The sequence below is a fragment of the Gastrolobium bilobum genome, unplaced genomic scaffold (assembly GCF_033153095.1).
Source record: "Gastrolobium bilobum isolate Gb01-03AN ecotype WA unplaced genomic scaffold, APGP_CSIRO_Gbil_v1 utg15263, whole genome shotgun sequence".
Classification (NCBI taxonomy): Eukaryota; Viridiplantae; Streptophyta; class Magnoliopsida; order Fabales; family Fabaceae; genus Gastrolobium; species Gastrolobium bilobum.
In genome coordinates, this window is record NW_026899750.1 from 1 (window position 1) to 15,457 (window position 15,457).

The 15,457-nt window shown below is 33.9% G+C and overlaps 2 protein-coding genes and 1 non-coding gene across 3 annotated transcripts; 1 reads left to right on the forward strand and 2 right to left on the reverse strand.

The window, feature by feature from the left end:
- The first annotated feature begins 4,217 nt into the window (after nucleotides 1–4,217).
- LOC133293215 (DEAD-box ATP-dependent RNA helicase 22) lies at nucleotides 4,218–9,978 on the forward strand. Its single transcript, XM_061491753.1, has 8 exons — nucleotides 4,218–4,567; nucleotides 4,988–5,275; nucleotides 5,457–5,570; nucleotides 5,675–6,108; nucleotides 7,170–7,497; nucleotides 8,885–9,037; nucleotides 9,256–9,307; nucleotides 9,534–9,978. Exons 1-8 carry the CDS (start codon nucleotides 4,274–4,276, stop codon nucleotides 9,584–9,586), a joined length of 1,716 nt encoding a protein of 571 aa, XP_061347737.1. The 5' UTR covers nucleotides 4,218–4,273; the 3' UTR covers nucleotides 9,587–9,978.
- A 623-nt stretch (nucleotides 9,979–10,601) lies between these two features.
- Nucleotides 10,602–10,674, reverse strand: TRNAR-ACG (transfer RNA arginine (anticodon ACG)). The gene has a single exon. It is a non-coding gene; the product is annotated as a tRNA-Arg (tRNA).
- Nucleotides 10,675–11,953: 1,279 nt separating this feature from the next.
- LOC133293218 (gibberellin-regulated protein 3-like) lies at nucleotides 11,954–12,832 on the reverse strand. Its single transcript, XM_061491755.1, has 4 exons — nucleotides 12,764–12,832; nucleotides 12,623–12,676; nucleotides 12,499–12,538; nucleotides 11,954–12,138 (listed from the first exon to the last, which is right to left on the reverse strand). The coding sequence occupies exons 1-4, from the start codon at nucleotides 12,830–12,832 to the stop codon at nucleotides 11,954–11,956; spliced, it is 348 nt and encodes a 115-aa protein (XP_061347739.1).
- Between the last annotated feature and the right edge of the window lie 2,625 nt (nucleotides 12,833–15,457).

Below are 15,457 nucleotides of genomic sequence, written 5' to 3' on the forward strand. Positions count from 1 at the left end.
GCAAGGGAATCTTCTAGATGTGAACCGTCCACATTGACATTTGCGATTGAGCAAGTCCACCCTCATTATGTCACCTGCATCATGAGTTGATTGATTGTAGGCATCCTCAATTTCAAATAGCTGCAGGTCCCTATCAAAAACCCGCACACGGAGGCTCACTGTTAATTGATCATTTTTTTGGATGATATCCTCAACTTTTTTTGCAATTCTCCAACCCTTTGCCTTTGCCTTTTGGATCTTTTCACGTCTCTTGACGAAATACTCAACAAGTCTACTTTGAGTCATCTTCACCAATGCTGTTATAGGCAAATTACGTGCACCCCTCAGGACCTTATTCACACACTCAGATAAGTTAGTCGTCATGTGACCAAACCTCCGACCGTCCTCATCGTAAGACCTGCACCATTTTTCTTTGGGAATCTGATCTATCCATGAAGCTACTTGAGGGTTACTGTCGATAAAATCCTGGAATCTGATATCAAAATGAATCTTTGAACTCAAGTACCCTGAAATACAAAATGATGCGTTAGATACAAAAGGATGAATTATATACAATTTGTACATATTAAAAAGAAGATTGTACCTAGCTTCATCAGGGTTTTCTTTAATTCCACATCTCTGAACTTAGTGTTAAAGTTGCTTCCGATGTGGCGTAGACAAAACACATGATACGCAAATGGTGGCTGCCAACCGGCATGATCTCTTACAGCCCTGATGATGCTGGGATGACGATCGGATATTAGACAAATGCCATGCTTATGCGTGACGTGAAAACGCATGAGGCTAAGAAACCACGACCAATCATCCAATCTCTCACCAGGAGGAACAATAGCAAATGCAATAGGGAGAATGTAACCATCTCCATCTTGTGAAGTTGCAATCAAAAGAGTTCCTTTGTATTTACCGTACAAATGCGTGCCATCAATTTGGATTATGGGTTTACAATATTTGAAGGCCTCAATGCACTGGTGAAAGGTCCAAAATACTCGGTGAAAGACAGCCTTATCCGTATACACTCGACGTTCATCAACACATTGGTCTGTATCAATCTTGAACACAGAACCCACATTAACCTGCGTCATGTATGTCAGCCAACCAGGCAAGAATGCATACGATTTATCCCAGTCGCCAAATAACTTGACAATGGCTTTCATTTTAGCCTTCCAAGCTTTCCTGTAAGATATGTTGTATCCATACAAACGTTGTACCCTCTCTTGAATAAGAACTGGCTTCAATGATGGATCTTCTTTTAACATACCTATATAAAAAAAAACACCGGCCAACAGTCAGAATACAAACTGATTAACGTTAACATACCTTAGGAAGTTAGATATATCGAATAATACATACTGATAATGGTTGCACATATCACATCAGAATCCAACTGTCTATGATCCCGGGTAAGACCTTGGTTTAGGCAGGTGTGTTCTTTAACCCATTTACTAACCACCCAAGTATTTCCATTCTTCGGCAACAATGCCCTCACATACCAGGGACATCCATCATTATGGTGTCGACACTTCATCACAAATCTATGGTCATCACTTTTTGCCACAACTGCAGTACGGTGAGCCTTCATACAATATAATTTGACTGCATGTTGCATTTCAGATTTGCTACGAAACTCCTGATACAAATATAAAGGATCCCCTAATTGCCAGCCACCGTGATCATCATCGTCACCATACAATATCTCCGTCTCATCATTAGGGTGGGCCCAATTAATGAAGGTATAATGTGAGCTTTCATTCCAAAATGGCTCGACCTCAGAACCTACGGATGCATTATAATGCCACCGTCAATACCATTCATAACAAAAAAAATAATTGCTAAATTAAATCTTTAAAAAACAAATCTTACCACTGCTAACAGGGTCAACACGAAGTGGTCTCGTAACCTGCGAACCCGGGGATGGTGAGCTTGTGTCAGCGTCGAAATCACCCTCTACGTCAGTATCTGACGTGTCACCTAGTGGAATAACACTCTCAGGTTCACCGTCCTCATCGCTGTCCATATCGGCATCCTGTTCATCCTCATCTATTTCCCGCAGTGTTATCTGACTTATGACATGTGCAGGTGCAGATAAATCGACTACTCTTTCTTCATGACCAAAATACGGTTCACTTCTTGTATGCATGGGTGCAGATGAAGATTGACCACAATCTAATTCAACATATATCTCAATAAAATTTTGAAATTTTCGGTCAACAATTGCATCTATGACACATTCGACATCTTCATCATCACATATATCGTTACCAATGTAGTAAATAGCATCCTTACCAACTGTTGTCTCTACCCTGGCAATCATCCGTTGAACGCATTGGCTGCCTTGCAAACCCAATTTTTGCTGAATTCTCTCCTTTAACTCATTGTATGTAGTGCCCCGTTTGATTTTCAACATTTTCGTTTTTCCTTCAAATTGAACACCATTGGGGCCTTCATAATGCTTTCCATCATAGTAGATCATTGTCACATACATGTTTGGACTTGTGCTCATCTTCCTCACGAAATTGGGACTTGGGTTCTGAAATTGGGGGTTTGGGTTCGGATTTTGGGGTTTGGAATTGGGCAATGACAATGATTTCACAATATTAGGTCTGTAGAGATGGTGGGATGAAATACAATCGGATTGAGAGGATTACACATGAACAAAGGGAGCTATTTAAGTTTACACAACAACAACAATCGAAATGAGACCGAAAACATGGAAAATATAGGGTTTCAGTCGACATTTAGTCGACTAAATATCGATACTTAGTCGACTAAATATCCCAAAAATGTAGTCGATTAAGATGATTTTTTAGTCGACTAAATTTGCGGTAGTCCACTTTCTGAAGATTGACCATTTGCTCGACTAAAACAGCAAGGTAGTCGACTAAACGGGGGCAGGTTGGTGGATAGTTCTTGATCAGGGGCAAATTGATTATTAATTAATTAATGAGGGGCAAAAGGGTCAAAAAGCCTGGAGAATAGGTTCACGTTATTTAATGAAACTGACAAAATATTTCATCTAATAACAAAGAATGTGTTGAAAAGATAATGTTTCAGGAGTGTATTGTTAGCATTTTATTTTATTATTTTATGTGGACCACAAAATAATTTTTAAAGCAGAAGAATAAAAAAAACAAACTGTGCTTTTAAGAACTCCTACATTTTTATACTCAATTTTTTTATTAAACTTAGAATCGATAGTTCATTCAGTCGAGGGTTGGATATTTGGATTAATCGGTCACTAGTAAATAAACTGACAATCAAATACGCGTTGATTCAATTTCCAGCTCAACCAAGATTCTTGAGTTTGAGATGTTAAAAATTTGATATAAAAAATGTAAGAGTACAAGTAATGGATAAAAAAAAAAAATAATAAGATAATTGATAGGTTGATGAAGATATTTTTTTTTTTTTAGAAAAAACTAATAAGTTAAATTACAAGTATTATATTTACAAAAAAAAAAAATACAAGTATTATAAATTTATAACAAACACATGAGAAAAAAAAGTATTCTTTTAAGAGATACAAACCTATGTTCTTTTAAGGTGATTTAGTCAAAGTCTAATCAGTAAGATTTTGTGTAAATCTGAAAAATTATTTTTTTCTTCACTCTCTAATTACATCGTTAATGTGTAAAGTAAAAAAAATAACTTTTCAAATTTACACAAAATCAGACCGGTCAGATTTTGTGTAAAACACTAAAAAAAATGAACTTGTATACTTTTAAAGTAGATCCAGTAAACCCCAAACACATTTTTAAAGTTCATGGTAACTAACATGTATATAAAATATGTCATACTTAAATTTATTTATACTTTTAAAATTAAAATTTTTTCCAGAGTTTCTTTTTTATATATATTTTATGAGATTAATATTTATCTTTTTGAATGATATAACATTGTGTTATTTTACTCAAGATTACTATATGATGAGAAACATAAAAATCATAGTAAAATAACACAAAACTACTATATGATGAGAAAAATAAAAATCATAGTAAGAGAAAATGAAATATTTTTTGATTAATTTAAATATTAAATAAAAAAATATTAATTTTAATTAAAATCACTGTACTTAAAAAGATAAATGTATTTTCCATATTTTACTTAAAATCGTATGTTTTTTTTGTCTTTTTCTTTTAAGTATCCTTATCTACCTAAAACCCTAAACCCCATCTTTTAACATTTTTGCTTGTTGATATGATAGCAACGAACGACTATCTAATTGAAACTGCAGTGAAACAAAGGCATAATTTTTGAGTGAAGAAGAAAATTCCCAATGATTGCAACACGTTCTGCTTTGATGCTCCTCAATCTCCAAAACCCACCAATTCGCTACCAATTGTTCTCCCACTTCAAACATGCTCACACCTCGCTTTCTCTATTGAAAGCTCGATCTTTTTCTGTAACAAGAGCCTTTGGAAGCGCTGTTGCATCATTATCACCAGAAGATTCCAAGGGCAGAGACACTTTCTTTGCAGAAGAAAACGTTTTGTGGAGTTCACTTGGTCTCTCTGATACCATTTCTCGAGCTCTCTCTAACATTGGCCTCAAAAGACCCTCTCTCGTTCAGGTCATTTTCACTTGTTTCCACGGTGCCCCTTTTATCAATTCTTGCCCCCTTTGTGCTTTTCTAGGGAATTGAATGACACCCTTGTATAAAAAATTCAATCTTGTTTCCTTGTTGTGTTTGTGCTTATGATGTGAGAAAAAAGAAAAAAAATCCAAAAACAGTTGTGGTTTTTTATGCCAAGAATAGAATTTGGAAGCTACACCAATTGGTTGGAAGCTCATAAACGGGATAAATTTTCAATACTCTTGTGCAAATTGGAAAAACATTACTTTGATGTATTTACTCCACCCAAGTCTTTATTTTTAATGCCACATGAGTCCCCTTACTTCTGATTTTACCAAGGCATTATATACTACACTGAGTATTGAAAATTGGGGCTTATGATGTTCATATTATTGATTATTCTTCTTGGTTGTTCAGGCTTCTTCTATACCATCTGTGCTGTCAGGGAAGGATGTAATTATTGCAGCTGAGACTGGTAGTGGTAAGACATACAGTTACCTTGTTCCTCTAATTGATAAGCTAAGGGACAGCCAGGAACATTCTCTACATGCTGTATCTGATCAACAATTGTCTAGGTCCCGGAAAGTTCTGCTCGTTCTTTGTCCGAATGTGCAACTATGTGAGCAGGTAGTTAGGATGGCTAACAGTCTCTGTGGAGACAATGGTGAAACTATAGTTAGTGTTGCAGCCATTTGTGGCAGACAGGTAGTGACGCATTAGCTTTTTATTTTTTATTTTCTGTATTTCGGGTTATCATTGTGCAATTGTAGTTATATGGAATTTGTGGTCTGCTATACTGTCTGCCTGTGCCTGGTTATTTCTATATAAAACTTTAGCTTTCTTCTCTAGAGAGTGATTCACAATACTAAGAACCTTTTTGTCCCAGGGATGGCCAATTCGGGAACCTGATATCATTGTAACAACACCTGCTGCTCTTCTGAATTATGTCGACCCTGATAGGACCCGCCGCATGGAATTTATGCGTGGTGTTAAATACGTGGTATGTTGCTTGTGTTATGATCTTATGTAGCTATGTCAATGTAAATGATCTATGAATTAATTTCTTAATTCTTATTACTTTTATGTTTATATTTTAATTGGCAGGTGTTTGATGAAGCTGATATGCTTCTCTGTGGGAGCTTCCAGAATAAAGTAATCCGCCTGATAAATTTACTCCGCTTTGATGAAAAACTCTTATCTAAAGAATCAGTAGCAGAGTTACCAATGAAACTGGAGTCGTCCTTGTCAACAGATGAAGCTTTAAAAGTTGAAGAGGAACTTCCAACCGAAGCCATCTCAGAGGAGGAGGAGGATGATGATGATAATGAGGATATTGTTGATATTAATAATGAAGCTGGATCTGTTAAACGAAGAGACTGGAGGAGAGTGAGGAAGTATTATGAACGTAGTAAACAGTATATTTTTGTTGCAGCTACACTTCCAGTGAATGGAAAGAAAACAGCTGGAGCAATATTGAAACATATGTTTCCTGATGCTAACTGGGTTAGTGGAAACTATCTTCATTGTCACAATCCAAGGTGCTTTTCCCCCCCTCTTATTTTCCATTATCAAATTATGTTTCATTTTTTCTCCTTGTTACTCAACTGCTGTTGTGGTGATATAATTGTATGCATCTATCAAGAATTAGAATAGGAAAGTGGTTTGTGGTTAAATGTCTTTATGATTCCATTGATTGTGAACTGAAGATAAAGTGAAAGGAATGCATATGGTGAAAATTTGAAGTCAAATATTACTATAATCAGAGATGGTAAGCCTATTTTCAAAATCTGATTTTAGTGTCCATGTGAATATTGAGTTGAATGCGCAGGAAGTATGACTACAAGATGATGAAGAATTATTTAGACGCTTAAGCATGTATAACATGCACAGCAAATAGTTTTACTTTTATTCTTTAATAGGCCCCCTTAAGGAAGAGCTTTTTTTTGGACTTGAAGCATGAATGATGCACATGAACACTCTACCTTGTGCTGAAATTCTATTTAGTTATGAAGAATAAGGGTGGCTATGATCAAACTAACCTGATAAACTAGTCAAAGATGTGTTGATGCCATGCTAAAAACCGATTAAACTTAAGTGGAAAGGAAAAATAGAGTTGTAAAAGGGTGATAGGAAAATAAAGTACTAACAAGGTGCCTTGGACCAAAAAAGGCTTTATGTGGAGAAATTTTGCATCAGTTCTGATTAGACTTGCGAGTACAAGCTGTGCAACCTTAATGATTGACACCTCAGGTTCTAGGCCCTGCAACCTTTCCTCATAAAAGCCATTTTCCCCATTTGTAAGTTTGGCATTAGTTTCTTATTTGCTGGTCAGAATTTAAAGAATGCCCTTCTGGTAAGCATTTGAGAGAAGATTATAAAATAGCTCAATTAACTTCCTCGGCAGGGCATAATATAATTTGACAATCATTGCACAACTTTATGATATCAAGCTTTCTTTGTTAAAAAAACGTACGAAATATGTGTAGCGTCTATGAACTTTTGCTATTTTGTATCGAACCCTTCTTGACCCTGCTGGAAAATAGTGTGCTTGTTTATGCATGTGTGATTTGATTTGTTATTGTGGCTTTTCAATTTTCAGATTGGAACAAAGATGGATAGAAGTTACGGTTGATACACAGGTGGATGAACTCATAAAGGCTGTGAGTCACGATTTCAGATCTGAAGATTTGGACAATGCTGGTGGCATTCGCAGAATAATGGTGTTCGCCAACACTGTTGAGGCTGTTGAAGCTGTGGCAAAGTTATTGCTCCGATCTGGGATTGAATGTTCATGTTATCATAAGAATTGCACATTGGAGGAGCGAGCACAGACCTTAGTTGAATTTAACGAGAAAGGTGGTGTTCTTGTATGTACTGATGCAGCTGCTCGTGGTGTTGATATTCCAAATGTCTTACATGTTATTCAGGTATACTCCTTTTACTTAATAATGGTAGTTTCATGTTTCAATTATTAGTTCTACTTTGCGATAGGAAAAACTATGTTAACCCAGGTTTCAAAACAGATAAAGTAAGGGAAGGTTAGCTATCAATTACAGTATGTTGAGCAAATGAAGCATTGCAGTATTTACAGAAAATTGGAAAGATAATGTATATAAACATGTCATAAATAACGTTTTTCATCCGATTAACATTGCACCTTTTCCACTTGTGGAAGTTAATTGTGAAGATAAATTATCAATTGCTTTATTAAAATGACACTAATCAATATCTCTTGCGCATAAGCTTATTATCTCTCTTTATAGTCCATATTTTGAGAATTAAATTTGTTGTAAAGTATCTCCTATATAGTAGCTGTTTATTCTCTGTTAATTCGCAATATCTTTAGGATATGATTTGGTTTGATAGGGCTTTGATTTTTATTTGATTAGGATTTGTTTCCTGTAATTAGAGATTGTATTTTCATCATGTGCATATAAATTTATCTGCAGAGGATCCTTATTTCCTCAGACAATTCAAGTAATCTGTCTCAAGCAAATTATGCATGACAGCCTATTCAAGTTGATCTCCAATACTTTATTCTGATTTGTAAGAGTAAATGGAGTTGCAGGGAAAAGAGTATGCTGGGATTTGTATACGTGTTATTTAATTTAGTTGATTGTCAACTGCCAAGATTGTTTAATTCCTTTAAGAAGAAAGGAACATTATTGTGACGGAATAGATTGAAGTACGACAACAGATTGAATAGAAGGTGAATGACACACTGAAGGAAGGAACAGACAACAGAATTAATGGATTATGCTGTGCTTTAAAGGCCAAACTCCTTTACGAAGCAAAACAGTGAATGCTAATCCAAACAAGACTTAGCGAATGGAAATTTATTTGAGTGGGAAGGAATTGATACAATCTGACAATAAAGATGTCCTTGATGCTGTGTAAAAAAAATTACAAATTACTTTGAGCAACTAATAAAGTGTAGTAGAGTAGTCTGAAAAATTGAACTATCCTCAAAACATTTTATAACTTTGTAGTTACTCCCTATAGTTCAACAAAGATCTGATTAGCTCTTAAAATTGATGTCCCTTTAAGTACAAGACCACCTGCTTTCGGTGCTTGGTTTCTTCAGCCACTTAACTGAATTACTTCATTTAATATAGGACTCTTAAATAATTACATTACTTTCTATGTATCTGTCTCCTTCTTTATTTTCATCTCATGACCTCTGATACTACTATTATGACCATGCTTTCTACTGTACTATTGTTTTTATTGTGTCTATTTAATGTTTAAATTTTCTGAGTTGTTATATTTTATTGTATACCAGTGTTCACTCTCAATTTTGTGATTGTATTTCAGGCAGATTTTGCTACTTCTGCAGTAGATTTTTTGCATAGGGTTGGTCGTACTGCTAGAGCTGGTCAATTTGGACTTGTTACTAGTATGTACACTGAATCCAACAGGGAGCTTGTTGATGCAGTTCGTCGAGCAGGGGAGCTTGGTCAACCTGTGGTAATTTTTGAAACAGTATATACATACTGATTGAGATGTTTATTTTAAAAAATAATTTTGTCATGGTAAATTTTGTTCTTGAAGAGCTTTTACAGTTCATGCTAGACCTAGCATGATAATAGAACAACTATGGACTGAAATATTTCACACATAATTCCAACTCTATAATCTTGATGGATTCCAATATTTGAGTAGTTATGCTTACTATTTTACTGCAGGAGATGGCGTTTAGCAGGAAAAGAAGCTTCCGTAATAAGCTCAAAAAGAGGGGTAAAGTTTAATATTTGGTTCCTCAAAGCTTTAAAATACAACGTTCTATATGATTATGTATACATACTCTGCATATAGATGTTCAAGGAGGAAGTTAAAGTTTGTTTGTGTAACACAAAATGTGTCTGATTCATGGATCAGCATTTAGAACGAAGTTGAAGTTTGTTTGTTTAAGTAATTCATGGTCTCTTAACTAGACCCAATTGTCATTTTATATTTGTTGCAGCTGCTAACAAAGTCAGAGATTCAGCAACCATTAAAGAGAGTGTTGTAGCATGACAATACATGGGTGATGTGTTGTATCTGAAGCAGCAAGGACCAATGATAGTGTGAACAACACTATGGGCTTTTGCTTCGAAGTGTACCAGCTGTTACACATCTACATGCCTCAAGAGTAAATGGCACACATGCAGCATGCATTGAATGGCATTTTCCCATCACCTTTTACTACTGTGTAAAGTATGAAAAATATCCAGTGGGGTAACATGATCATTAATGTCTGCATTAATTAAGTTTCTAGGAAGGTGCTAATAGTGGGAAACGTTTTCAGGGCCAGTTAATTTACTTGGTTCTTATCCTTTTCTTCATGTAAATTATGAGACGATTGTACTGCTCTCTATATTTCTTCTTCACTACGTATAATTGTAATGCATAATTCTAATAAGTCATACAAAATGCTATGTTATATTCCTCAGATTTATTATATTATATTTGAGTGAGGGCAAGCGCAGTAAGATTATTTCTTTATGATGAAACGTCTGGATTCAAGATTGAGAATTAAACTCTTTTCAAAAATGTAAATTTAAGGCTAAATACTATTGATCTTTATCCCTATCATCATAAATTCGGGGAGCTTTTAATATATGCATTAAATTTATGGTGGATAAGTGAAATGGTCATATTTTTTTTATTTTCAAGAATTGGAGGCCACGTCTTCAAAATTGAAGATTAGATGATAAATATATTGTTAATATTATTATTATAAGAGGTATAAGGTATAGTAATTTATATGAGGTGTATCATATAAATCACCTAAAGTTTTAGGTGTGAATTGAAGATGAGAATTAGTGGTATAAATTAACAGTAAATTTTGCGGTGAAAAGCCACTAACTTGTTCATTCTGGACGAATTTGAATAGGCTAAAATTTGATATCAAGAACTTGAAAATTTAAATGTTAGGACTTATGAATTGGCAAAGTTTGTGGTATGTATAATCACTGTTAAAAAGAATAATCTCTAGTAGGGTTGAAATGATGAACAAGCTCAGAAAACTTAGTTGAATTAAAAGAAAAAACGACTTCACTGGGGATCGAACCCAGAATCTCTGGTTCCGTAGACCAGCGCCTTATCCATTGGGCCATGAAGTCTTTTGTTGTTAAATTCTCCTTAAATAAGATATATAAATTAATAATTAATTAAAACATAGTTCGAGAGCAAAACGAGTGATTGGAGAGAATCGAACTCAGAGTATCAGGTTCGGCGAGTCTTGTATCACTTTCAGCTCATTTATAAACACAAATAATATTTCACTTTAATTTTCTCATGTTGCATCAGAATTATTTTTTCATGTTGTGACTCAACTAGTTATGATCTCACACTTATTAAAGAAAAAAAACTTTGCACACGTATTGAAAGGTCACAACATGTGAAAACACTTCTCATACAACATGAGAAGTGTTTTTTCCATAATATATTTAAGGAAAAAAAAACACAAATGTGTTATTTTCAGTCATTCCTAGTCAGTGGTCACATGCCAATGTTCAATTCTCATAATTGAAAAATTACTCTTATGTAACTAAGAGTGTTTTATCTCTTATAGACCCATCAAATATTTGACACTCTTTTTTTCTCTTTTCTGTAAATAGCGGCCCCACCATATGTGTATCTATAACATGAGAGATCTTCTCTTCTGCAATATGAGATTAGATGAACCCATAAATTATTATTAGAAAATGTGCAAATTTTGATTTCAAAAGTAAGAAAAAAAGAAAGTACATTTACAAAAATTTATTATAAGAAAAATGTTTGTCCTTTTAACAACTTGTGTCATTTCACCTCTCACTAAGAGGTGGAACCTATACCTTTAATTTTTTTTTGTCCACTCTCTCTCCCCCTTTATCTATCTCTTTCTCTCACTTAAATGAGACAATTTTAAGTGCTTTAAAATGATACACACTTTTTCCATTTATTATTATGCATGTTCTTGGAAATGGGTAATCTGATGGTGCCTATGGAGTTGATCCATCATTTAATAATTAATAATAATAAGCATTGAATGTTGTTCTGGCATTCATTTAACTGGCAGGTGAGCATTTCCATGTAATTTCCAAACTAAAATCACTTATGGGTGTTCCTCAGAATCAGACAACTTGAGGTCATTTGTTATCAAAATAAAATATCATAGAAAGCATTATTTTATCTGATCCGCAAACTCATTAGGGGAAAATATACTTATATACTAGATGTTTATTCCACATTTGATGCATTATAGATAATTAAGTCACACAGATACACAAACTGATGTAGATGATTACAATGTATCAAATACATAATCCATAGAGAAACATTGAAAAGCAGAAGGGGAATTCTAATTTCTGCTACTTAGATGAATATTATAAAGTGAAACACACAGGCATATGCTCAGGTCTAGGGGCACTTGGGCTTGTTGCCATGAGTCATCATGTCAGTGTAACAACTCCCACACATTTCTCTGTTGCCATAAGTTCCTGGAGGAACACACTTGCACCTTGCACAGCATGTCTCACAAGCTCTGGTGCAAACATTTGGCCTTGAGTGCAAACTACACCTCACCTTGCACCTTCCTCCACAGTCTTCCCAAAAAACAACATATCCATTAGTTATAACAATTCACTTGAACAACAACAATAAATTTTTTTAATAAAAAAAAGTATGAAACCTTTTTACTTTGTAAATTAAAATCTAATTAAATTGGTCTATATAAAATCACTTCTCATTAAACATGACTAGCAATAGCCAGTGAGAATGAGACGAGAACAATCTTTATAATTTTTATACGCAGTCTTTCCCTTATTCTTGCGAATATGAAAAAGGTTGTTTCCCATATTCGAACATGTACCTAGGAGTGGTTTTACCACTACCGTGACCTTGGTCTATATGATAAAGAAAAAAATGTTTCTAAAAAAAGTGAGAAAAGTAAATAGAAATCATACCCACAAATGAGAAAAGCCTTCTATTGGGTCCTTTTACCACCTGCAAAACAATTGAGTCAGTGAAAAACAGTAACAAATACTTGAAAGTTAGATCACATTAGATGGTCTTGAATTGACATGCAACCTCAGAGTCTGTAAGATGGTCTTCAATCTTGACATTAGACTCAGCAGATGACACCTACAAATTAAGGTAAAAGCCTAAAAACAACGGCAAAGATATGTAATTCTTATGTTAAAACTACAGACCAAGTGAGAGTACTCTTACATTTGCCATGCAGAAGAGCAATGCAGCCATCACAAGAAGTGATTGTAAAACCACCCTTTTCTTCTCCATTGTGGAAGTAGCAGTGTCTACCACTTGAAATGTGTAATGTATAATGTGAGGTACAATCTCAAGGCAGAGGCTTTGTTTTATAGTACCGATTCTTCAATTGCATTTACAATAACACCCTTTCTTATTGTTACTGTGAAGAGCTTTCAGGCTGCGTACATGGAAAATCAAAGTATAAGTATGTATAATTTAATTCATTCACAATCCACTAATAAATTTTTGCTGCATTATAAACGATTTTTCTTTTATTTTCTAGATATATAACAGCAAGTGAATTTTTTTTTTTCGCGAATGTTTAGAATTTGCTACTTTAATTTTATTTCCTGAAATACACAAACCTATAACCAAGCTAAAATTAATGCCCCTTATTTGGAAATAAAATAAAAATCCATCAGTATGTTTGAAAATAATTCTCTATCTTTTAAATTTATTTTTTTCTCTTGGTAATTTTACTAAGTGAAATAAAAAATGTATTGTTATTATTATTATTATTATTATTATTATGTCTGGTATCCCTTCAACCGTAAAAAGATTTATTATTATTATTATTATTATTATAAAATGTATTGTTGTTACAGTGGTTTATCAATTTTAAGTGCTAAAAGGGTACAAAAAAAGACTGGCTAATGAACATGGCAGTTTCTCGTTACTAATTTGGTATCAACTCTCAACTCTCATGGCATGGCATGACATGCTTTGTATTAATGGCCTCTTGTGCTGTAGCGAATGACAGATGGCCTTTTGAAACCATCAACCATGCATGCATAGATTCCACAGATATAGACATATGTACCAAAAAACAAATTAATGAGCATTCATTAACTTATTATAGATTACAAAACTCATCTGTTTTGAAATGGCCAAGAATATAATGGAGAGGGTGTAGGAACTGCAACAACATGCATGCATCAGTATTTGTCGCAATAAAAGCATTTCGGGATTCACTATCCTCGCGGTCCATTTGCAATTAGCTAGGTGGCTATGCTCCCAAACCACGCAACACTTTCAATTTACACGTCCATTAATCCCTATACATAGTTCATAACAATGAATAAATAAAAGAATAATTATTTAATCACCAAGCATGTGTATTAATTGACAGAGGTTGTTTCTAACTTTACGAATAATTTTAATTGGATTAGCCGGATAATTCAACCTTTTACAATGTTTGTAAATAAAAAGAAAATACATTTTTCGTACTCTTTTTTTTAATACAATTTTGTTATCCTTTTTAGGTACAAGTTATTCTATAGTCACATTGTAGCTGTAGGAGACTAGGACTAGGAGCATACACATACAAAAGAATATTCGGAGCTATGTTTTGTTGTCGTGGTAGTAGGCATACCACGAGTGCGCATTCCGTGAAGAGTTCTGAAGACCAAAACGGGGTATCTGATTGACACGCCTCTCAGGCTAAGGGTATGTGCACACCAGCTCATCCTAAGCTGAATGAAATTTAATTGGATTATCATGACCGTGTAGTGATATTAAAAAATTCACATATTTTATTCTTTAATTTACAAGAACTCGAATGTTTTTATTGAAAGAGGATACTATTTATGCCTACTAAATTTGGAATATATTTTTGTTCCATTGAAGCGGATCGAGATTGATGTGGAATCTAAATATCAACTGTGTTTAGGAGGAGATAATTTGAGGAGCTACAGATTATTATGTACTAGAAAAGAGGCTTGAAGTCAATGGAGATGTGTATATGCAGAGTGACAAAATAAAAAAAATTAAAAAAATAGGGTTTCAGAAATATCTATCTGCAATGTTTAACTCTATATTTAGAGAGAAAGTTTACTTTTAATAAATAAAGCCCTTACTTGAGAGTGACTCTAGGTCTAGTACAATTTTTATTGTGCTTTGTAGAATTCACGAGATTTTGTGAAAATTTGAGTTTATGATATTGAAATTTAACACAAAAGCTAAAGGCCATATTTTTGGATAAAATATATGGAAAAAATGTTTATGCAGTTAATACAGATAAATTATCTACATTTATTCCCAAAACGACATCGTTTTGGTATTGAAATCTTAAAAAATTATAAATATAAAGACTATTATAACCCTGAAATAAATTAAAATTACAAAAATACCATAATTTCTGCCCCAAAATGACGTTGTATTGACTTACTGCATATAACTTATCTGCAGTAACTACCGCAGAAAAAATGAACCCAAAATATATTTGGTATGCAATAGTTTTGAAAATTTTTATCAAAATGTGATGATTAAGTCGCGTTAATTCCAACGGCAAGACGAGAATATTTTTGATGTATTGAACTCGGTAAATTCAACACATCAGGTTAATTTAAAATTTCTTAAAAATATTACAAAAAAAAAAAAAAATTCTTAAAAAGGTAGCAACCATAGTAACCTGAAGTGTTGAATTTAACACTCCAGCTTGAGCTATCTACCCGAGTAAAACATTAGCAATTTCCTCACCAAAATCCTCTGGAGGCATCAGACCTTTTTTTCACGTCATCTGCGAGCTATGTTGCACCAACTCCGACACGAGATACGATACATCGATATATTAATTCTAAAAAATGTCATATTTTGACACGTTAGGACAATGTTTTGGTATTAAATAGTATTTTTAATATATATAATATAATGGCT